The sequence below is a fragment of the Typopeltis vanoorti genome, chromosome 12 (genome assembly GCF_054136105.1).
Source record: "Typopeltis vanoorti isolate ZY-2024b chromosome 12, IOZ_Tvanoo_1.0, whole genome shotgun sequence".
In the NCBI taxonomy this organism is placed as follows: domain Eukaryota; kingdom Metazoa; phylum Arthropoda; class Arachnida; order Uropygi; family Thelyphonidae; genus Typopeltis; species Typopeltis vanoorti.
The window spans coordinates 38,918,437-38,936,249 of NC_143560.1; the positions used below are offsets into that span (position 1 = coordinate 38,918,437).

At 35.7% G+C, this 17,813-nt stretch overlaps 1 protein-coding gene across 1 annotated transcript in view; it reads right to left on the reverse strand.

The window, feature by feature from the left end:
* The window catches only part of LOC150100717 (N-acetylglucosamine-6-sulfatase-like), a 147,580-nt gene that overhangs the window by 64,928 nt on the left and 64,839 nt on the right, over positions 1–17,813 (reverse strand). Inside the window, exon 7 of the mRNA XM_090401336.1 lies at positions 7,040–7,122. Coding sequence (XP_090257462.1) covers positions 7,040–7,122 — 83 coding nt within the window. The remainder of the gene's footprint in view (positions 1–7,039; positions 7,123–17,813) is intronic.

The window sequence follows — 17,813 nt, forward strand, 5'->3', positions numbered from 1 at the left end:
ACATAGGACATTATTACCATCATTGCTTTCATGGGTTTCCACCTTAAACAGACTCATATCATTAATAGAACCCCCTTCTCTCCTATCTCTTCTGTCATTCCTAAAAATACTATACCTTTTACACTCGATTCCAGTTACTACATCCAACTCTGAGAGCCAAGTTTCACTAATCAAAAATTTTAGGTAAAATGTATTCACTAGAGCAAACAGATTCAACCACATTGTTTTAAATGCTCCAGGAATTTGTGTATAGACATAACAAATTACCTCTTTACTTTTTCACATGCCTACATCTGCAGTTTGCATGGCTCAGTTGGGAAACTTCAGGGGTCTGTTTTAGGGACATTGATGTTTAACCTGTACATTAATGATATTGATGAAGATTTGAATGGGAATATTCAGTTGTTTGCAGATGATGTAAAGTTGGGATGTACTATGCAGAGTAGAGCATATGTTGTAGCCTTACAAGACCAGAATAGACTGAGTGAATGGACACAGGATTGGGGGATGCCAGTTCAATGTTGAAATGTAAGGTTTTTTTAAAATTTGGAAAACTAAGATGGGATGTAGAATTTACACTTGGTGGGAATAGTTACTTTTGAGATGTGGTGTTGCAGAAGGCTGCTGAGGATATCATATACTGAAAACAGACAAATAAGTGTGCTAGAAAGGATCAGTAGAACTTTAAGGCTCCTTAACACGTTTGCTGCCAACTATGAGTATACTCGTAGTTGGCACATGAGCTTTACAAGCCAACTACGAATATACTCGTATGACACTTACTGCCGGCAACAAGATTACTCGTACTGACCTTGAAGAAGTGAAAAGGCCTGATGTGAGGGCAGAGCAGCGAACGTGTATACTCGTAGTTGGTATATGAGCTTCACAAGCCAACTACGAATATACTCGTATGACGCTTACCGCCGGCAACGAGATTACTCGTTCTGACCTTGAAGAAGTGAAAGTGCTTGGCGTGTGCGAACAAACTATGCTCGAGGAGCGTGGAAGCGAACGTGTTAAGGATAAGAGAAGAAAGTTGAAATACTTTGGACACACTGAAAGGATGAAAGGAGGAATTCTCAAAACAGTAATAGAAGGTAAAGTTCCTGGAAAAAGAGGAAGAAGTAGACCATCAATGAGATGGATGGATGATGTGTCTGGAGTGACTGATCTTCAGAGAGTTGAAGCCAACAGAAATGGCAAGGACTGGTGTGGCACATCACCAAGCATCTGAGTGACCATATGGTATCTGCTAATGTTCAGAAAACAGATGAACGGATGGGGATATATTATTGGGAATGGAGGAAATAAGAGATCTTTGGGTGATGGTGATAAGGCCTTGATTAGGCCACATATGGATTACTGTGCACAGATTTGTTCACCTGGTTTTCAAAAGGATGAAGAGATGTTGGAAAAGGTCCAGAGGAGTAAAGTAGTTTTTGATTTTTGGAATGCTGAATATGAAGAAAGGGTGAGAAGATGCAATTTACATAGAGTCTGGTGGATAGGAGGAAGAGGGGTGACATGACAAAGACTTACAAGTTGGTAAGGAGATTATAGGTTGTTATAGGATTAACTACAAGTTGTTATAGGATTAACATTGAAGGTTTTCATAAAATGGTGGGAGATTGGGGAAGAACAAAAAGGTCATCCCTGAAAGCTGAATAAGGAGGGTGTGAGCAAAGGAGTGAAAAGCAAGTTTTCTGGATGGAGAGCTGTCAATGATCGGAATGCACTGCCTGAGAGTGTGGTGTCTGCAGAGAATCTGAATGTGTTTAAGGCAATGTATGATGAGCTGTGTGTATGACAAAGGGACCACCTAGATGAGTCTTTGATTCCATGGGATCTTAGGATAATAAAATAATAATAATAACGGTATCTTCAAAAATTTTTCTATAGCACTCATCTCAAAGGCAATAGCCTTTTCTCAATTTCCTTTAGCAACCAACTGTAATTCCAATATCACTGTTCTCCATGATTAAGTATATTATATATTCCAAATACAGGTTAACACATTCGCTGCCAACTACGAGTATACTCGTAGTTGGTATATGAGCCCCACAAGCCAGCTACGAATATACTCGTATGACATTTACCGCCGGCAACGAGATTACCCATACTGACCATGAAGAAGTGAAAATGCTTGGCATGTGGGGCTAGCAGCAAAACTGTGTATACTCGTAGTTCGTATATGAGCCCCACAAGCCAGCTATGAGTATACTCGTATGACACCGCGGGCAACGAGATTACCCGTACTGACCTTGAAGAAGTGAAATTGCTTGGTGTAAGGGAATAAACTATGCCGAAGTAGCAGGGCAGCAAACGTGTAAAAAAAGCATCAGCAAAAGTATGCAGTCTCGACATCCACAACTGCTGAAAACCAATGTTAAATAACTCATTGGAAACCTTAGCATAGTCCAAGGAATGTGGAGAACCAATGTCCAATCAATCAATCAATCAATGTCCAATCCTAACTTTCTCATGGTTCTAATTAGAAAGTTTACTGAACAAAGAATTAATGGGAAATCTTGTCAATTTAGTCAACCAAGCACTTTCATATTAGTTATTATGGTTACATCATCATCATCAAATTCCTGACATTTACCATCAAAGGGTGTACAGGATATGATAGTACTACATGAAAAATTTACATCATTACTAACTTCCTAAATACAATTTTCTGTCAAATCAATCTGTTACCTGTCAAAGCTACAACATTGTCAGATCTTATATGTATATATCTATCTTCTAAGTCACTTTTTACCATATCAATCCACCTATATCTTGGTCTTCCTCTGGATCTTTTTCCTACCAACCTGGCAGAGAACAACTGTTTGACTAATCTTTCCTCACCCATTCTGTTTAAGTGACCATACCACCTGAGATTAGCTCTGCTAACGCATGACAATGTCAAGTTCTTTCCTAATATCCTCATTTTAATATGATATTGCCATTGATGCCATCTGTTCATGCCCCTAATCTTTCTCAGGACTCTCCTATCTGTGGTCTCTAGTCTTCGGTCAAGTATTTTACTTCTGATCCAGCTCTCAGATCCATAAGTTAAAATTGGTTTGAATGCTGTCATGTATACAGCTAATTTAGTGTTTTGACTAATTTCTTTTTTATTCTATATAAATTTATTCAGTTGACTTCCTACCATACCAGCTTTGTTGATTCTGTTGTCTATTTCCGTATTTAATTTACCATCTTCACTAAAAATCATGCCTAAGTAGCTGAAATGTTTTACTTGTTCTATAGGTTCTTCATTCACAATGCAGCTGATCTTTTCAATGCTTCTGCCTATTTTCATTGTCTTTGTCTTGTTATTGCTGACTTCATACCATATCTATCACAACAGTTATTCAATTTAGTCAGGGAATCTTGCAGACTTGTAGCAGATTTATTTAGAAGTATAACATCATCCACATAAAGCAAGGAGCTGACATTAACATCTCCAATTTTGATATCAGGTTTAATACCACTTTCCTTCATAATGTAATCCATATAGATAATGAATAACAGAGATGATAATGTACATCCTTGTCTGATACCAGATTTGACATTAAACCATCTTCCTTCAATCTCCCTGTACTTCCTTCAATTCTAACTGCTGACTTACAACTCAAATAAAGACTAATTATTGCTTGATATAATGATCCACTGGCACCATACAACTGTAGCATTTTGAATAGCTTCTCTCTTGGCACCTTGTCATATGCTTTTTCAAGATCTACAAAACTTATCTTTGTTATATTCCCATGACTTTTCAACTATTTATCGTTTAGTGAATATCTGATCCTGACAGCCTCTATTTGGCCTGAATCCAGCTTGTTCTTCATGAAGCTTTTCTTCTACAATCCTTCTCAACTGTTTCTCAAGTATACTGAAAAATATATTACCAGGAACACTCAGTAGAGAAACACCTCTGTGATTTTCACAATCAGTTTTATTTCCCTTTTTATATATATGGGTACTATGAGAGCTCTACTCTAATCATCTGGAATTCATCCTTCTGTCCAGGTCATCTGAACTATGCAGTGTAGCAACTGTACAACTTTTATACCTCCACACTTGAGCATTTCTTGTCTAATATCATCTACTCGCTGCCTTTCCACATCTCAGACTTTTGATGCCTTTTTCTACTTCAAGCATGGATATGTATTCCTGATTGCAGTGTTTTTTTATCACTGTGCTGTCATCACTGCTAGTTTCATTTAGCAATTTTTCGAAGTAATTATTCCATACTTCAAGGATATCTTTTTCTCCAGTTTTCATATCATCTTTTTCATCTCTAATTCCTTTTACAGCACTCTTTCCTCCGTTTCTGAGCTTCTTCAACAACCTCCAGAATACTTACCACCTTCTTGATATTTATTTTCTATGCTCTTACCAAAGTCTTCCCATGACTTTTGTTTAGCTAATTTTAGAGAGTGTTTAGCTTTCTTACATTTGTCTCTGTATTCTCTAAGAGCACAAGCTGACTTATTTGCCAGGAACTTATATGCTTTTTTCTTTTCCATCACTGCCTCTTTAACTTCTTGTGTCCACCAGGGAGTTCTGATTTTTCTATTCTTGCAGACAACCTCACCACATGTCTCTCTGGCAGAATCATTGATTCTGTTAAAATTAATGAACAGATTGATTTTCTGTTCAAGGATTTCTGTTCTCAAACTTTGTTTGATTCAAGAATCAAATAGGAATCAATCCTGTTTGATTGATTCCTGTTTTCAAACTCTTTCTTTATGGTTTACATATGGTCCTTAATTACTTTCATCAGAATACTGAGAATAATGATGAAAAATCAATTACTTTAGCAACCTCATTAAAAACCACCCATTATAAATATTGAATAAAGAAAAAAGTGGAAAGAGGAAGGTAGCAAAATTCTATAACTAGTACTGGGTATAAAGATACTACAGGAAGTACATCCTACCAATCAAAATACCTTAAACTTTCTCAATATCAGTGCATTTATCACCACTACAAACAAAACATTTCATTCCCCAATCACCCCACTTTATTAACAACAGTCTTGTGTTGTGCAATTTCTAAAGACAATATCTCATTCCACTGTCACTTGCTACCCTCTGAACAGCTTCTGCATGTTTATCATATGTATGTTTTTGAAATTTCAGTTTATTCTCACAGCCAACAATCCATAGTTTGATATAGTTTCTTTTCTTCTTTGGTGTCTCATCTTGAAATCCAGACAACTAAAAAGTCTAAACATGATCAGTGCCCAATCAAATGCTGCATAACCAATATCTTATAGAGTGGTACAACTACTTTTCTTTTTAGGACTTGTAAGGTCCTTGTCATCACTGCAGTATTTTATCTCCTCTATCTCATTAACCCTAACCACAAAGATGAACTTCATTTGAAAGGCAATTTCAAGTAGAGTGAGAAGGAATAATTTCAACATATTACAGTGACTTATTCATGTCTATGGATCCTGAAGGCATCAATAATAGAGCAGAAGAATATTTTCAATGACTAGAAATGACAACTCACATAAAGAAAAAAAAAAATTGATTCTTGTTGGAAACCTAGCAGCAGAATAAGAAATGAAACCAGACCTTAGAGAAATGTTTTGGGAAGATTTGAAGAAAAGGTCTAAACTAATAATAATGATAAATACCTATAATTTTCTGCTCTTGACATCGACTAGTCATTATTACCATTATTTAGAGAACACTCAAAGAAAAGCCTAAATGATTACATTATTGTCGAATGTGATATCTTTAGATTAGTTCTGATGAGTGCATAGAGGATTTGAAATGTCAAGGGATCAGTGGCGGCCTGGGAAGCTTTAAGTGGGGGTGCTGCCTATACAAGATAATTTTAAAAAAATTCTTTTTTTCCTAATCAGTAACCAATTTATTAATAAATAAATCTGTAGATTTATTTATTAATAAATTGGTTACTGATTAGGAAAAAAAGAATTTTTTTTTAATTATTTTGTATAGGCAGCACCCCCACTTAAAGCTTCACGGGCAGCTACTGCAAGGGATCATGTCTAATTTTAAGCAGGATAAAAAGTAATATCACATTAATAAGAAAAATGTATAAGAAAGTTTTAAAAGAATCAAAGCTAAAAAACTATTCTCAGAAACGAAATGAAAATAGGAATATATAAGCATTAAGAAAACATTTCACTCTAAAAATAGTTTGAAAGCAAGAACTAAAACTTCAGATGGCAAAATCTGTTAAAACATATTTGAAGGTAGTTTTTCTACCTTCCAGATAACTTCATAAAAGGTTTCTCAGGACTCAAACAGTAAGAGCCATAATCCAAAAAAAAGAAAAAAAAATCAATATAGAGTTCCTTGCAAATAAATCATCATAATCTATCCTAAGAAAACATACAGAAAAATGTAAGAAAGACAAGTTTTACATAGAAATGTCTATATGAAAGTCAGGGAAGACTGGAAAAAATACATATATGGTAATGTTCTGAAGGAGTACACAGGGTAAACACAAATAATGTGGATAGCTTCAAAATTTTATTTACAAACAGTAAGCATACAGAAAGACAACTGACAAAACATTATGAAACACATTCCAGGACGCTTCAAAAAGTCTGGTATGCTAGTGAGTTCAGAGTATACTTTATTTATTGCTTGTGCATAAATCCGAGTAATGTCTCTTATCAGACACACTTTCTTTCATTCTGTGATGAACATTTCCCAGAAGACTTTCTTTTTCTTATTCCTTCTTTTAAATTTTTTGAACATTAGTGGCAGAGCACTTGATCCTTGATAAATAACGAAAAGAAACTGAAGGAGTTTCATTTCCACAGAAATTCATCTATATAGAAACTTTATATAAAACCATCACCCACTGTATTAGCTTTCTTACTCTTATGTAGAAATATTGTGTAAAAAAATCTATGATTTTTACATGGTATTTTTTATATAGTACTTTTTTTCCCTTCTATATGTCAGTGAACCAGGATCAAATCTTCTTAAATCCACAGCTAGTAAATATTGATTAAAGAATTTTATTAGTAATTTTTAATGTAGTTCTTATCCTTACTAACCTGTTTCTAAATACTGAGTCAATCTCATTAATCACAAATTTAGGAAGAGGACTAGGTGGTTGTCTCAAAAGCCAGTGTTTTGTCTAAAATAAAAAGCAAATGAAGGTTGTTTTTTTATTTTATTTTTTTGCTAGATTATTCAATTATAAGAAATGAATAAAACATTAAGATAATATATGTGTATTCAGAAATATATAAATAAAATTAAAACACCTTGACGATCTCAGCCAAATTGAAACTATATCAAGTGAGGAAAAATTGAACAACACAATTCATACAGATATTTAAATGAAGCATGGTATATATCGTTAAACTTTTAACTGTGAATGGTATGCTGTTATATCATAAAATAATAACCAATTTTATACATGAATATATATATATATATATATATATATATATATATATATTAGGGTTACCAAGTAATTTTATAAGCTTGGTTATTTAACTCCTAATCCCAAGTAAGCAAACAGTTAAGTTTGCACCTGAAACATAGTTCAAGTCTAAAGATGGTACAACACCAGGGCTACTCATTGCAAAGGTGGGTAAAGCTCAGATCATTATTCTTAGTATTTCCCATAATGTAAAGCACATCTCACTAGAAGATGTATACTGCAATACATTATGGGTGGGGTCACTACCCAAGACTGGTTTCAACCTTTTTTTGAGGTCTCCTCAGTGAGTAGCTAGATCCTAAATACCAAGGTTTTAGTAATACAGAGCCTTATCAACTTTAGGGTCTAGCTACTCACTGAGGAGACCTCAAAAAAGGTTGAAACCGGTCTGGGTAGTGATCCCACCCATAATGAATTGCAGTATACATCTTCTAGTGAGATGCGCTTTACATTATGGGAAATACTAAGAATAGTGATCAGAGCTTTACCCACCTTTACAATGAGTAGCCCTGGTGTTGTACCATCTTTAGACTTGAACTATGTTTCAGGTGCAAACTTAACTGTTTGCTTACTTGGGATTAGGAGTTAAATAACCAAGCTTATAAAATTACTTGGTAACCCTTATATACAGTATCCCCAAGTTAAAAAATTAATTGCATATATATATATATATATATATATATATTCAAGATACCAAGTAATTTTATATGAACTTGGTTTTTAATCCTATTTCCCAAGAAGCAAACAGACAAGAAAGTAAAGTTTGCGCCTGCAAGTACTGCAAGGCTAAGGCAATTGATCCCTAAGTTAGTGCCAGTCGAGGCAACTCGTGGTAAAGGTGGATAAAGATCTGATCACTATTCTTAGTATTTTTCCTCTAATGTAAAGCACAACCCCCTTGCAGAGATGTATATGCTAAACATTAAAGGCAATAGTCACTACCCATACCGGTTTCGACCTTTGTTGAGGTCTCGTCAGTGGGAGCCAGACCTGAAATGCTAAGAGTGAAGTAATGCAGAGCTCATTATGTATTTTACCAAAACAAGTTGCCACAAGGTGTTTTAACCTTATAAATAAAATCTCAGGATGAGAGATAGATATAGAAATAGGGATCAGAGCTTTATCCACCTTTACCAGGAGTTGCCTCGACTGGCACTACCTTAGGGATCAGTTGCCTTAGACTTGCAGTACTTGCAGGCGCAAACTTTACTTTCTTGTCTGTTTGCTTCTTGGGAAATAGGATTAAAAACCAAGTTCATATAAAATTACTTGGTATCTTGAATACATAATATATACTCAAGTTAAAATTTTCTACATCTATCTCTCATCCTGAGATTTTTGCAGGCGACTCTTTTTGGGTCGCAGGGAAGACGGTGAATGGTATTCCATCGATTGCTGCTTAGATTCCAGATTGAACTGGTAGCACCATGTCTCATCTCCTGTGACGATGGTTCGCAGAAAGGATGGATCCTGGTCACACATGGTAAATATATCTCCAGAGGTTTCCATCCATTTTGCTTTCTGTTCATCAGTCGGCTTGTGCAGCACAAACCGGGAACAGATCGTCTGCTTTCCCAAATCTTCGCAGATGATAGTGCGCACTGTGTCCTTGCTAATGCCCAATTCCTCTGGCAGCAATCGTAGAGTCAGTCGCCGATCTCATGCCAGCATTTGTCGCACTCGCTCGATCATGTCTGGGGTTCTGCTTGTCAACAGCTGACCCAAACGTGGCTCATCCTCAGTCGTTTCCTTCCCATTGCAAAAGCATTTGAGCCAGTCGTAAACACATTTTCTGCTCACGCCTTCCATCCCGTACACTTGCACCGGCATTTCATGCGTCTCTGTTGCTGTTTTCCCCAATTTGTAACAGAACTTGATGTTCACTCGTTGCTCCATTGCACTGTGACCCAACCTCTCACACTGACTATGTTCGACTGCCCACAGTGGGTTTACCATAATGGTCACGTGTACTCCACGCTAGGTGGTGCTTCTCAATGAGTCTCTGGATAGTCAGACTATCCAGAGACTCATTCACCGAACTTTTCAGACAGTCCTTGTATATTAGGTCATCCCAAAAGTAATGCCATTTTTAGCATTAAGTTTTGAAAGAATATAAAAGATAAATCACTTGCTAATTTAATCAAGTAAATATATTCTACATTTGAATCAATAAGTGTTGTGAAAGCTTCATAATGCCATTTTTATAGAACAGGAGGTTTGGAAGCAAAGAAGTCACATAGGCTTAATTTCAGTGCCTCTAATGTATTGTATTGTCTTTCATTAATGAAATGTTGCAAACTTTGAAATAAGTGGTAATCTAAAGTGCAAGATCAGGAGAATATGGAGGATGTGGAAGCTTTTCCCAGCTGAGTTCCTCAATCTTGGTACAGTTGATTCTTGCACAATGAGGGCTTGCGTTATCATGGCAAAAAACAATACCTTTTTGAGTGACCAGAGAACACACCAAACAATCACAACAGTATAATTCAGTTGTGATTGTTTGGTTTTGTGGCAAGAGTTCAAAGTGTATAATACCAGCCATATCCCACCAAACGCTTAACCAAACCTTCTGAGGTGAAGGTCTTATTTTGGCTGAGGTTTAGCCTGTTCTCCTGAATGGACCCACTGCCTTTGGCACTTAACATTCTTATAAAGTATCCACTTTTCATCACTGGTAACTACATGACTCCAAAATGGAGATTGAACCTCTCAAAAATAAAGAGCAGTGCAGATGTTCATGCGCTCTCTTCAATTGTTGTTCATCAGTTCATGAGGAACCTACTTACCAAGCTTAGATACTATTCCAAGTTCTTGCAAATGCCGATGGATGGTTGATGACAACAAATTAAGATCTTTTGCTAAGTCTTCAACAGCTGCATTGGCAATTCTTGCAATAGTGGCTTCCAGCATATTATTATCAAAAGAGACAGGGCATCCAGAGTGATAGGAGTCTTTCAAGCTAAAGTCCCCTTGTCAAAATTTTTGGAACTATTGCTGGCACGTTCACACATTCAAAACATTATCGCCATACACTTCTTGCACATTTTTAGTGTTAGCAACATTGTTACCTTTTTTTGAACTCAGCATGATTTGCTTAATGTACTCTTCAGTGACCTCCATAGCAATAAAGGGTTAAACAATAACTTATGCATGATGTTCTTGCAAGGTGGAATTCCTTAGAATGTGGCTGCCTCAGCTTGGTGGTACTTATAAAGCTTTAAGTTTTATAAATAAATTTATAAAGCTTTATAAATCTGCTCGGTAGAGGATGCAGCATGATTCATTGCTCCATAACACAACTTTCCAAGCTTCCATGTCCCACTGTACACTCTCTTTGCACCACTGAAGACGATGGACGATGCTGCATGTTGGTTCAGGTAATCTGGGGCTTGCATGTTGTGGTCCTACCATGGAAACCCATGTTGTAAGTCTATGTTCTGAATGTTTACGTGCAGATTCATGTTCCAGTTGATGTCTGGAACTCCGCATTTAACATGTTGGCCAACAAATATCAGTTTTTACATATTATCCTTCGTAGCACCCTACGGTCATGTTCAATGAGTGTGGTGGTTCATCCACTGCAGGCAGCACTTGCGGCTGACTCTCTGTGCTTCCATCTCAATATAGTATCACTGTTTGTTGACCTGGAATGGCCCAATTTGTCAACAATTTGCAGAACAGATAGGTCTGCAGCATGGCAGACCTATCACAATTCCCCTTTCAAACTCTGTCAGTTCCCTTCTTGCAGCAATTTCAACCGGACACAGTTGCATTGACTTGTGAGAATCATGTTCCTCCAATTTATACTGGCTACAAATACAACTCGTTACATGGCACAATACACCTTGCGAATAGGGAAAGGTGCATCGTACATGACTTCTTTCCAAAGCATTATAGTGAAAATTTTTTTTTCCACTGATTTCCAGATATCATTTAAGATAATTTTTTGGTTTTTTGTTGAATGAGAAAGTTTTCTTTAACAAATGATATAAAGACTTTGTCTCATTCAATATCATGATGTTTTGAAAGAGTGGTAAGCCAGCCCTGATTTTTCTTCTCTGTTATAAGCCACATTGCTAAGACATTTGTTCTTTACTTCAAAACTTGTTGAAGTGTTACCTATGTAGGGAAAACCACACAAACAAGGAATTCTGTAATCATTATGAATAATTATGGAGATGTGCTACTGTGCTATAGAAATTTAATTATATTAAAATAAAATTCAATATTTTACCTTTGTACCAAGTCCATTATCAGGAGTACATATATACATACACTGGATCACAAGCTACACTGATATATACTGTATTTACTCTCAAATATAACTCTCACTTGTTTGCCCCAAATTAAAGTTAAAAAATTGTGGTGTGAGATACATGCAGGGATTTTCATAAACTAGTTTTTCAGGAAAAAATGAAATCGACATTTATAATTAAATCCTCAGTATTCATTATAATTTATAATTGCTCACATTATTTATAAAATGAATGCATTTAAATTTTAATTATCACCGTTATTTATGTGATCAGCCTTCATCATGCAATATATTTGAATCATTAGCAACAAAATGTCCCAGGCTCACAAAAACCAGTTGCACAACCGTTCTAATGATGATCTCTTAATCTTAATCCCCACCCCCCATTAAATCCAAGATCGAGCAGAAGTCAATGCTCTCATTCCCACATTTCTTCTACTGGTTCCTTCCATCTCTATGCATATGATTGGTGTGGTATTAACAAAAGATCGTGCAACTCAACGGAAAATGCAAACCGAAGATTTTTGAGTTGAAATGCTAATTCCCTTCAACTGAATTCTTCCAAAATATCTGAAACTGTAATAACAATTCATTATCTATTTCTGAAAGTTTTAAATTTTTTTCGTGTGCGAACTATATGTGAAACTTTTTCATTTCTTTTTTTGTAAAGTAAATACAGTACAACAGTAGACTGAGAATAACTGCTTTGGTTAACTGTTAACCATAACCTGACCACTGGTGGAAAAAATAAATAAAATTAGAAACAAAATTCAAATATGTTGGTAAAGCTACATCAGCAGTTATTAGTTTCCTGTTATTTTTAATTTCTTTTGTCTGAGAGTCACACAGATAATATGTGTTACTCTCAGATAATAATAATGTATCATTTTCCAAATAAATTTCTTTTCTTCAGGTATAGAATATGTGGGACCTGCTTGAAAAGATGTGGAACTACTTCTTTTTCCAGATGCTATGTGGGTGTAGATGAGCTATCCAAACCCTAGGGAGTTTTAACTTGTCCTTTTTTGTTGATTTGGTTCCTAAGAACTGTATTTCACACACTTCCTTGAATTTATTTTTGTACCATATTTTGGTTAGATGCAAGGATTGGGTGCCTTTCCAATTGATTCCTTGTTCTGATAGCACATTTCAAGTGCATGGTCAGAAAGGCCTGCTTTTCCATGACAAAGGAACCTGACATGTCATGTTCTTCTTTTCTCCATTATGCATTTTGGGATTGTACAACCAGTATCCCCTATGCATAGTAGGTTACAGGTACAACAGGTCTGATATATACTTAGATGCACAATGAAAGGAATGGAGACCTTTAGAAGAGATGAGTATGCTTTTCATTTTTATTGGTGGTTTAAAACATGGCATTAATGTTGTATTTTTTATTATTTATTTATTTCTGTTGTATTTTAATGTATTGCCTACTCTATCAGATATTCCCATATATATATATATATATATATATTTAAAATATGGAAAGGCAAAAGCTTGAAATGTGGAAAGGCAGCAGGAGTAGATGAAATTCGAATAGAAATGCTGAAGTATGGTGGTATAAAAGTCTTACAGTGGCTGCACTGCATAGTTCAGAAAGCCTGGACAGAGGGACGAATTCCAATGATTGGAGTCGAGTTCTCATAGTACCCATATATAAAAAGGGAAATAAAACTGAATGTGAGAATTACAGAGGTATTTCCCTACTGAGTGTTCCTGGCAAGATTTATGCAAGTATACTTGAGAAATGGTTGAGAAGAATTGTGGAAGAAAAGCTTGGTGAAGAACAAGCTGGATTCAGGCCAAATAGAGGCTGTTAGGATCAGATCTTCACTTTTACGACAAATAGTTGAGAAAGCATGGGAATATAACAAAGATCTATATTTAAGTTTTGTCGATTTGGAAAAGGCATATGACAAGGTGCCAAGAGAGAAGCTATTCAATATGCTACAGTTATATGGTGTCAATGGGGGCATATATCAACTTAGTCTTTATTTGAGTTGTAAGTCAGCAGTTAGAATTGAAGGAAGTACAGGAAAATGGTTTAAAGGATGTACATTATTCCCTCTGTTATTCGTTATTTATATTCATTATCCACATTATGAAGGAAAGTGGTATTAAACATGATATCAAAATTGGAGATGTTAATGTCAGCTCTTTGCTTTATGCGGACGATGTTATATTTCTAAATAAATCCGCTATAAGTCTGCAAGATTCCCTGACTAAATTGAATAACTGTTGTAATAGATATGGTATGAAAGTCAGCAATAAAAAGACAAAGGCAATGAAAATAAGCAGAATCGTTAAAAATGTCAACTGCTTTGTGGACGGAGAACCTGTGGAACAAGTAAAACATTTCAGCTACTTAGGCATGATTTTTACTGAAGATGGTAAATTAAATATGGAAATAGACAACAGAATCAACAAAGTTTGTATGGTAGGAAGTCAATTGAATCAATTCATAAGGAACAAGAGAGAAATTAGTGTCGGAACACTAAATTAGCTGTATACAAGACAGTGTTCAAACCAGTTTTAACTTATAGATCTGAGAGCTGGGTCAGAAGTAAAACACTTGACCAAAGACTAGAGACCACAGATATGAGAGTCCTGAGAAAGATTATAGGTGTGAACAGATGGCATCAATGGCAATATCATATTAAAAATGAGGATATTAGGAAAGAACTTGACATTGTCAGCATCCAGGAATGCGTTAGCAGAGCTAATCTCAGGTGGTAAGGTCACTTAAATAGAATTGGCGAGGAAAGATGCAAAACAAGTGTTCTTTGCCAGTGTGGCAGGAAAACGACCCAGAGGAAGATCAAGATATAGGTGGATTGATACTGTACAAAGTGCCTTAGACGATAGAAATATAAGATCTGATAATGATATTATTGGAGTCTTGACAAGTAACAGACTGATTTGGAGGAAAATTGTAGATAGGAAGTTAGTAATGATGTAAATTTTTCATGTAGTACTATCATATCCTATCCATATGTACACCACTTGAGAGTACATGGCAGGAATTTGATGATGATGATATATATATGAAGATATCACCATCTAAACACAGAAATCATGACCAGTTTCGACATAATTTCCTTATTTACAAATGTTCTTACAGAGGAAGTTCTTTCACTATTAAAAGACAAAGTATCTAAGAAGATCGTAGCCTTATTGATGCACTGTTTTAATTTCCGGATACTTTAAATTTGAGAACACAATCTACAAACAAAATTCGGGGCTAGCTATGTGAAACTCTCATCTCCAGTACTTGCTAACATCTACCTGGAAGATTTGGAAGAAAAGACTATCTCATCCTTTCCTTTAAAACCAAAGATTTGGAAATGTTACATTGACGACATCTTTTTAATTTGGGAACATGGCCTTGAACTCCTCCAGAACTTCCACAACCACCTGAATAATATACATCCTAACAAAGTTTACAGCTGAGTTGGAAGTCAACGATTTTCTGTCTTTTCTGGATGTCAAACTGACCCATTCAGCAGGTAAATTCAAGATTTCCATTTACAGAAAACCTACCCATACTTAGAGGTATCTTCAGACTCACTCCCACCACTATTCTGCACAAAAAATTCGGGGTTATTTCTACACTTGGACATCAGGCTCTCGCTTCTTTCTGATGAAGAACTTAACTATAAACTCAATCTCCTTCTAACTACATTTCAACTAAATGGCTAATCAATGAAGACTATCAACAAACTCCTTTTCAATCCTCTCCCTCGCCGCAATGAAGATACAATTTTTAAAGGGAACATTTCTATTCCTTACATCAGCTCTGTCACACCAAAATTGGTGAAGATTCTAAGAAAATATAACATACGGACTTTCTTCACGACACTACCAAAGCTACATTCCCTTTTAAGGCGGCCGAAGACTAGACATAACTTCAAATATCCTGGCATCTACCAGATTTTCTGCAATTGTGGTAAATCATACTTTGGCCAGATGGAAAAATCAATTGAACTTCACATTGAGGAACATCAAAGAGACATAAATTACAAGAGGACATGAGCCAGTGCTTTATCTAGCCATGTTTTGTTTTCCAAAAATTCAAACAAAGAAGGGCTCACACATCCAGTTCTCTGGGGAAAAGTCAAATAACATTCATCAATTGTTACGATGAAATAGAAAGGAAAACAACAGAATCAAAAGAAATAATCCTTAACCCTGTACATATCAACAGTAACCTTATTTACAACTTGTCAGGTTGTCACTGTTCTGCTATCCAATATCGACGTGCTCAAGATCTTAAACACACGCACGAGTATGCCTAATAATACAGTTAGAGATAGTTCGTTTTTAAACTTATCAAGGCCTGAACCCTAACAAATATTTGCTAACACTTTTTTGTACTGTTTTTTGTAGAGCCAGTTCCTGTAAAGTTATCTTGCTGGTTATTTCTATGTTTTTTGCACCTGAAGAAGTCTGTGAAAGACGAAACTAGTCGTGCAGATAAAATCTGCTTTTATTTTTTAATTCTTGGTGTTCTATTCATTAAATACTAAATAACATGTACTCAAACTGAGTAAATCAATCTATAAACACACACACACACACACACACACACACACACACACACACACACACACACACACATATATATAGGGTGGTTCAAAATTCCACATACAAACTTTGAGGGGAGGTAGAGAACATCAAAATCAACCATATTCATATAGGAAAGCATGACCGGAAATGCTACCTGAAAGTGATAGCTGGCACCAGTGCTCCAGGTGAGCAATTAGGGCTTCCTCATTCAAGCTTTCGACGTTGTATGAAGAACATGTGTCGTTTTACAAACAATGAGATGGTAGATATGCACCTCATTTACCATATTATGTATCCAACTACTATTGAACTGTTCAGTTACGTCTAATAAAGTTTTTTACACTACATACTGCCTTGTGTTATTTCTGTATCTTTGTGTCCCTGTTAGTACTTTCCGGTGGCATTTCTGGTCATGCTTTCCTATGTGAATATGGTTGATTTTGATGTTCTACCTCCCCTCAAAGTTTGTACATGGAATTTTGAACCACCCTGTATATATAAGGGAAGACCCTACTGTAAACTTTTTTTATTTTTAATTGTATTTCTGTGATGGATTCTAGGTTGTTTTTCTGTTATAGCCATTTTGTTTATAAATGTTTTACTTATTATTTCAAATTCATTTTTCACGGCCTGTTCATCACAGCAAATTGTTAACGCTCTGGATTTGAGGGTGCTAATAACATCTAGTTTCTGTGTAGGGTGGTGGTATGAGTTTGTATGTGGTGGGGGGATTACATTAAACAGTGAAGGATAGACAGCCTAAATGAAGATATGTAACAAGCAAGTGTATTCAGAAAAGGAAGTGTGTTATTTTCTCAATTTCACTGGTGAACTGAACATATCTGTGTTGTTGGTTTAGGTGACTGAGAAAACTGTTTAAAGTTTGGCAGCCAGGGAGCCAAATGGCAAATATGTCCTCAACATATCTTAGCCAAACTTTGGGTTTTAAAGTAACTGAATCTAGAGCTTATTGCTCAAAATGTTACATATAAAAGCTATGTACAGGGTGAAAGGTGTGGAACCCCTGGCCATACCTTCTTTTTTTATAAGCAGAAGCAGTTTTGCTGCAGGATAGAAAATAATCAGAAGTCTGATGGAGTCAAATCTGGGCCATATACAGGATATTCCACAACTTCAAATCGATCTCTTTGAGCTGCAGAAGTGAACAAAGTTGTGAAACATTCTCTCTGTACAACCTGGACTTTGCTCCATCAGACCTGGTTATTTCCTAAATTGATGCATCTTAAGAGTATAGATTTGGAAAATAATGCATCAGAGCAGAGGTAAGAAAACAGTTCCAAAAACAACCTGAAGAGTTTTACTATTTCACAGAAATTGTATTTTTCAGAGAAAAATACAATTTCTATGAAAAATCTGCTTTGCAGTGAAGAAAATACATTGAAATTAAGAAACAGTATTCCAATTATGGCAGAATTCCAAAAACAAAAAAGGATATTAAAAGATCTAATGCTGTAAACAACATTCTTGTGAAGAAGATTTGCCATATTAAAAAGTTAAATCAAAATGGATATAGACTTTCCAGCAACGAAACGTT